Genomic DNA, 7,422 nt, shown 5'->3' with positions numbered 1-7,422 from the left:
CCAACCGTGTTCTCAACCTAGATAGCACAGAGAATTCTAAAAGAATTCAGTCGTATGTCACCAATTCTAAGTTCATTTTTAGATACAAAAAGAATTCTTTTCACTGAACTGAACTCTGAAGAATTCTTTTTATATCTGAAAATTAACTCAGAATTGGTGATATACGACTGAATTCTTTTTGAATTCTCTGTGCTATCTGGGAAGAGATTATCATAAAGTTTACATAAAAATTCCACGCTAAATATATTTTTACTCTTCTGCAGTATAGAGAGCGCGTATTTTCGTGGATTTTGTCGGCGCGTATATTGTCACAGCTTCTCGTTATTCTTAATTTTTATACAATATACACATGCAACAGAACGTGGTGACTGTTAAACGTTTCGTCACCGCGCTTTCCTTCGAAAAATCTTACGGTTTGGGTATCTCTTCGTCATAAAGATATAAAAACTATATTTTCGTGCAGAAAATATAGCGAAATTCGACGATCGCCGTTTATAGTCTCGGAGAATCACCAGAATTTATGTAAAAATCATGCAATAAGTATCATTCCTTATTGAAACTCTCCTCGGATCTCGCTCGTACACACACAACTATTGTCTTCATAAATTATAATCTTACGCAATATACACATAAACTGGAACATCACTTGTTAATTTTGTCGCACTGTACCGTCCCGCGGTTTAAGAATATCTGCGATTGAGGGCAGAACAGTTTTTCATTCAAGAGTCTCTCTGGTCAATAGTTAGCCGAACGAGGAAGAGATAGATACGATGAATAAACAAATGTACAACGATCATAGAGCGGTGGAGAGTCTTTCGCGCGATTAATTCGCACTTAACGCAACCGCAACGTAGAGAGTTGGAGCAAATCGAACGTAAATACATCGATGTATGAAAAATGACACACTGGTGTGTCAAAATGCTGTAGTCATATTACGGTTTATTACGGTTTATTAGACATCAGTTGCTATTAGGAACGCATCGTTATCTTTCTACGTTACTTTCATAACTCGTAGAGCATCCGTTTTTCCAGAACGCAGTTCTCACACGAATGGAATGACGATGTTTGCAATTATGGCGATAAACATCGTTCAACAATTCCGCCATTACGTCAAACGAACAAGTCAGGTTCTGAGAGAATTTGGAAGACTCCTCGGCTCGGAGATGAATATTTTCTCGCTTGTGTTCGTTAATCGACAGATACAATCGGAGAGTCCAAGAATAGAAGACGTCCCCCTCAGTTTTGCGCTGATCTCTGGTGCTGATTCGACGGCGTCTCCATGCTACCGTAAATCATCTCGGCGTGAGGACAGATCTGGAAAGGCACGAGATCAGGATTACTGCCTTCCTGCTGCGGTGGACCCTGTTGTGTTTGTTGCTGCTGTTGCTGTTGCTGCTGCTGTTGTTGCTGCTGCTGTTGCAACTGCGAGTGCTGTTGCTGCTGTTGAGTTCGTATTATAGCGCCTACTGTGCCGTGTGTCGAGCCCGGCGACGGGCTCACTTGCAAAGGATGCGAGAATAATTCTGTAGATACTATAGGCACTGTGATTGGTATGGGAAGTACATTCACGCTCTGCACACTGTTGGATGCCGGCAACTGCACGCTGGCGTTGTTGGTGTTGCACCGGTTGGCTTGTTGGCACAGATTTGACGGATTGTACGGTATACCCGCCTGCAGTAGAAATTCGATTGGTAAATCCTTAAATAGCCAGTGTCAGACCAAGTGTCTCTATTAAAGTTAAATGTTATCAAACAAATTCAAGAGACGATACGAACATTAAGTAACGGCGTGAGGATCCCATATCGGGCGATAAGCAATTGCTCGGAGACTCTCCTCAGTTCCTCTTGCTGATGAACGATCAGCTGTTGCAGCTCTTCGTGCTTCCTCTGCAACTCGTCCTGTATCTGATTTTGCGCGGGAGTCATCACGATGCCTTGCTGATGTAATATCTATAACAGTAAAAGAAGCTGAAAACTTTCGGCAAGTGACACGATGTACCCAAGATTGCACTTTAATATCAACGTTAAATTAAGACGGAACTTCTTTTATCGATCAATGTGTGTAATCAACTATGCATATCAGAGAGTCACGGACTATTTTTTATCGAATACGCGCAATGAATATCGCATCGTACGAATGCGTGAAATACATGTCGAGCTTGAATTATTTATCTCTTCACCTCGTGAGTAGGCACTGTTGAAAGAATGGGCGCAGCAGGCGTCGCGAATCCTGCGGTGACCGATTGCAGATTAACCGTCGCGTATTGCGCAGGATCCATGAAATTAATACACGACTGATTAACATCCAGCTGGTGCTGCTGTTGCTGAGGCTGCTGTGGTTGTTGCTGCGGCTGCTGCTGCGATTGCTGCTGCGGTTGCTGCTGCGGCTGCTGCTGCGATTGCTGCTGCGGTTGTTGTTGCTGCTGCCTGCTGTCCACCGACGCTATCGACTTCGACACCACAGAACTGCTCGCCGAAGCCGCGTTCGATCGCGATCCGTGTGTTATTTGCGACTGCGGTGAGCTTTGCAACGAGATGGATATCGAGGATGTGTTGGAGCCGTCACCGTGATGTCGTAGATTGGAGGCGACTGTCATCGCCTTGGACGTCTTCGATGACTTGCTCGACCACTGCGCCAACGGTGTTTGGCAGGATGTGGTCACCTGTACGCGTGACAGAATAATTAATTTTTCGAACGTGAATACAACATGCGAGACCGGGAGAGTTTGTTAGTAGCATAGGTATCATTAGCTAAGATATCGTTCAGCACGAATTCCAGTTTGAATAATGATTTCGCGACAATTGCCGAGACCACAGAACCGTTTGTTCCGGTAAACTCAGTTTCTCGCTGACAATTACATCAGCGTGTCTTACGATTTGCGTAGCGCATGTCATCTTACTTGTTTTACAGGCAGTAAAACATCCGGACTTTGCGTTTTATCGTAACCCCCCGTTTCCGCGCGCAATTCCTTCATTACGTCGACATAACTGACCACGTAATGCGTGCACACGATGAATTCAGGTTTCGAGTTCCACTGATTGTACGTGATGTAGAACCTGGTCTGCAACCAAATCCACTGCTGGCCTTTCGTGAGAAATCTGTAGTAGCAGGAGGTTCCCTCGCCCTTCTGCATCACTAATAAAGCGAGAAAGTGGCGTAAATTAATAATCTACTGCGTAGTTTTTCTCATGCTTTTCCCTTAGTTCTTAATACTCACGCGACTCATGGCACGTAACCACATTATCTAAATCATCCACATGATAATAATCGTAACCAGAAGTGCCCAATACTTCGAAAGGCAGATAACCGATAATAGGCGGCGCTCTGTGATCCAGGAACAGGAATTTCCACTCGAGACTATGACGAGACGTGAATTCCGACTTTGTGTTATCCGTCACGGATAACTCTCGGATGAGTTGAGGAGTCTGAAGACGTCCCGTACCCACGAAAACTAATCTGCAAAGAGAAATGTGAGTACAATAACACGGCACGATTTTATTTATGTATTTTATATATGCAGTCGGAGATATAAAATACTTGTTGTCTGATCCACTGGTATTACTAAATTTTTGACTCGGTAGTAGATTGTCAACGTCATTGTCCATCGTGGAACCTGTAACAATACAACATCATTCAACCTGCGCGAAATATCATAAACTAGCAATAGTCAGGGAATATTTTTACTCACGAAAATATCCGATAAACTGTACACATTCGTAGATAGAGTCTTCCCGAAAATCGAGTCCGCCTCTTTTGATATGACACGCGAAAGATATTTGGTCCTCTGTATTTGCACAGATATGACAGATATTGCTTTAATAAAAATCACGTACGAGTAGCTCTTATACTTTTCGATAATCGCAAAGTACCTTTCTTCACGGTGTGTCTGTCCCGTGTGCTGCCAGGATTCAGCAAAATATTGTATAAGTGCGGCTGATCTTCCTGATACGTTATATCGTAAATAGTCGTGCTCTCCAGTTCGTTTGGAAGATATCCAAGCAAGGAGGTAACGCTTTCGGACACGTAATAAATACGACCGTTCGACGAGAAAACCATTATGAAGCCGTCCAGTGCCTGAATTTGTATAAAAGTTGACGTAAAAGTTCATATGCAATTAAATTTCTGCAATATTAAAGTTTATTGCAGCCTCATGATTGATTAGGCGGTTTTACCTCTAATATAAGATGCGTGAATTCCTCGTTCGAGAGAAAGGACGGCTTCCAGTCTTCTTGAATCTCATGGACCCTCGATCTAACTGCTATCTCTGAAAAAAAACAATCAATATAAAAACTGTGTATGCAATTTTTACAAAAAATTGTGTTTTAAAGGTTCATTCAGACACGATAACACTTTCTATTTCTCTAGAAACGAAGTTTAATTAATTGACGGACTCTTTAAGAGGAACATTTTAGTAGATTTATGTTATTTCAAAAAACCTACCATTGTGATTCTTTAAAAATAGAATTGTCGACTTCAACACCGTGGATTTGTCCATTTTCCGCGTATTAGCACTGACCATGCTGCCGAGCTCGTTGACGAGCATGTTAAATTGATCTCTGCGTTTCTTTTCGCTGAGATTGCGCGATTTTCTAAAAGGTAGACATCAACGCATTTAACACTCATCGGGGCGAGAATCAAAACATCGCATTAGTATCTTAAATGCGTCTTATTTTCTTTTTAAATTTAGATACTCTCTCTTACCGTTTTGTATCATCTTTGTCGTCGATATCATCGTCCATGGTGTCACTAGAGACAAAACGCATGCTTTAATTTACAACGACATAAAAGTTTTCAAAATAAAAAAGTTAATACAACAATTCTCTTCTCATATTAATATTACTATTGCTTCTATGAGAGAAGATTATTGACGTAGATTATATATCGACATGTATTTACATTAATTTTACACGTCGCAACGAGTTTATTGATTTAATGTTATATCAATTATTTCACAATTCATTACCAAGAATTTGCATAATTTTGATATATATAAACAGACAATAATTACATTATTTATATTATATAATGATGTTAATTCCAGAGAATACCGACCATTCGAATAAATCAGTACGGTTGAATTTTGACATGCACAATTGTATTAAGTGGAAACAGATGCGTGCGGCAAACGTGACTAGACAAAACAATCAACTACCAATTTATCTATCAGTAACAGTCGTGGGCGCGTCCATTTCTGATTAAAATCGTACAATGTCTAATTAAATCTATATGTAAACACATAAGAAGAAAATATTGCGATTTATAATTCTGACGATAATTCTGACGTTAAAAACAGAAAGTGATCGAGTAATGATAATTCATTCGCGAGCATTAGCATCATAAACACGCCGTCCATATAAAACATTACTATATTTTTTACACAGCAATTATATGAAATTTGGTTGCACACGCAATCTTATTTAGTACATAGAATATATATATAGATGCATCTTTATCAAGTGCATGTTTACATTACGCATTTCTTTTGTCAACCAAAGCAATATATGTTTCGCAACGCGGTGATTTCCTGGTTATTTCTTTCGCGCACTCAGATAAGGATTTTTCTGCGAAGTAACTGTCGATTGCTAAAGGGCTAGTCAAAATACGCCGCGGTAATCGGGATACTAAATTTTTATCACAGGAGAAACGCTCGAGAAGAAACGATCGCAGAGAGCAATTGTCGCGACGAAAAGTTCGCCAAGATCGCCAAAAAAAACGCAATCTCGAGCTACCGTGCGACGCTTAATCGCGCGCAAACAATCCGGACGCGTCGTTCAAACGATTGCTGACGATCGTTAATGTGACAGAATTAAGATCCTCCGGAGATAAGAGCGTTTACCCGCGAATATCCATCGGCGTCGAGTATCAGGCGTCTCGTCCAATCGACAGGAGGAACGTCCTCGCCGTCGGCAGCCTGCCGTGCACCGAATCTACGTGTATCTATTGCGCACGTATGCGCGCGCGATCGCAGCACGCGAACTCTCAGGTTGAAGGAGCACGTTGGGCCTCCTCGGCCTCGATCTGACGTCGATCGTTCCTCGGCAGCCTCGTGTTCACGATTCGCACGGGGTGACGTCTCCGTCGGCAGCACCGCCACATCTTTCGATGGGAACAGCCACGACGAGCATCCGCTTCCCCGACGATATTTCCACGCGCAGTCGGTGATGCGAATTACGCGAGACGCTGCTGCAATAGACTGCCGACGTCGACCGTAGCGCCTGCTCGCATCGTTGCACTTAGGTTCATTAGCCGCCGCGAGTCTAATCGATCGTGCTCGCGAGTTTTTACGCGCGATTCCACGGCGATTGCGAAAACCCGTGGCGGAACGCAGAGAGCGGTAGGCCGCAGTAGAAACAGACGAGCCAGAATTGCCAACCCGCCTCGGCGAAAGTCCCCTTCGCTGTGCGAAACCGCGCAGGTCGACCCCACGCGACATTCTCCGCTTGATATTAGTCGATCATTTTCCTCCGCCGGGGGATCTGGTAAATTACAACTTGCCAGTACCTCAGATGTACTTTGATTTTCCACTGAATTCCGTGACTCGATAATAATATATCTCTTATATCATATCTTCGATGGCTGGATCATGCCTTTAAACAATTGGAATAGAGAAATGGAAACATATAGATTTTTATCACAAGATCTATTTTGCAAAAGAGCAACGACAGAGTTCTTTTCAATAGAAAGGGTTTCAGAAAAAATTGAACTGTGAACCTCACGTTGACAAACGCAATAGAAAATGCAGCACATGATCAGACGTTTCCAGCACGCGTTGTCAGTGGAAAGAAACGTCAGTTTTCCGTAATATCGTAACATTTTTGAAAGAAGATTCACTCGTTTTATCGTACATTTTTCCCGTTATAAAAAAGCAGAAAAATAACCGAGTTTCGACACTCGCACATTTCATCATTTCCTCGAATTTCGCGAGAGTTAAACAATAATTACAATTCTCACTTGCCTTCCGCATAATCATTCAGCTCGATACAAGGAAAATCCTGTTTACATTGTCCGCACTGAAGCACGTCACCGTCGGCCGACTTTACGATAGATTTTCACGTAACGATAGCGACAGGAGAACCGTTTTCCAACAGCGCGCAGTCGCGGCTTTATCGCGTACTGCAATCGCAATGCGCATTTGCAGATGCCGTGGTATACGTGTGTGACATATCAGCTCGCGGCGCACATTCAACACCGCGATTGGCTGGTGCATGCATTCATTTCGAACACCAGTCTGCCCGCCACAAAATGCATCTCGCCGTTGCAACGTCGCTAAGCGCCCGTAATGCAATTTGCGATCGCCGTGACGGCTGATATGGCGTAAAATATCGTTGCGACAAATATAAATCTGCCCGATACTTGCGCCAAGCTGACGGCAACATTGTTACACAAAAAGATACTCACCACGATGTTCCATCTCTGCGAGAC

General features: G+C 42.8%; 1 protein-coding gene across 2 annotated transcripts; it reads right to left on the bottom strand.

The window, feature by feature from the left end:
• Window positions 1–124: 124 nt before the first annotated feature.
• On the bottom strand, window positions 125–6,998 carry LOC116842792 (circadian locomoter output cycles protein kaput). Of its 2 annotated transcripts, XM_032812492.1 has the most exons (12): window positions 5,837–6,718; window positions 4,702–4,746; window positions 4,441–4,589; window positions 4,173–4,264; window positions 3,870–4,074; window positions 3,689–3,784; window positions 3,538–3,613; window positions 3,218–3,456; window positions 2,900–3,135; window positions 2,180–2,662; window positions 1,776–1,949; window positions 126–1,671 (listed from the first exon to the last, which is right to left on the bottom strand). In XM_032812492.1, exons 1-12 carry the CDS (start codon window positions 5,848–5,850, stop codon window positions 1,237–1,239), a joined length of 2,244 nt encoding a protein of 747 aa, XP_032668383.1. In that variant the 5' UTR covers window positions 5,851–6,718; the 3' UTR covers window positions 126–1,236. The 2 variants fall into 2 exon arrangements, with proteins under 2 accessions (XP_032668382.1, XP_032668383.1); XM_032812491.1 differs by having other exon boundaries at window positions 125–1,671; window positions 3,218–3,613; window positions 5,837–6,998.
• Window positions 6,999–7,422: the final 424 nt, after the last annotated feature.

Source organism: Odontomachus brunneus, unplaced genomic scaffold (assembly GCF_010583005.1).
Source record: "Odontomachus brunneus isolate Ranch 3 - 2012 unplaced genomic scaffold, Obru_v1 Obru_scaffold_027, whole genome shotgun sequence".
Lineage (NCBI taxonomy): Eukaryota > Metazoa > Arthropoda > Insecta > Hymenoptera > Formicidae > Odontomachus > Odontomachus brunneus.
Note: the sequence above shows the minus strand (reverse complement) of the source record. Positions and strands in the feature narration are given on the sequence as shown.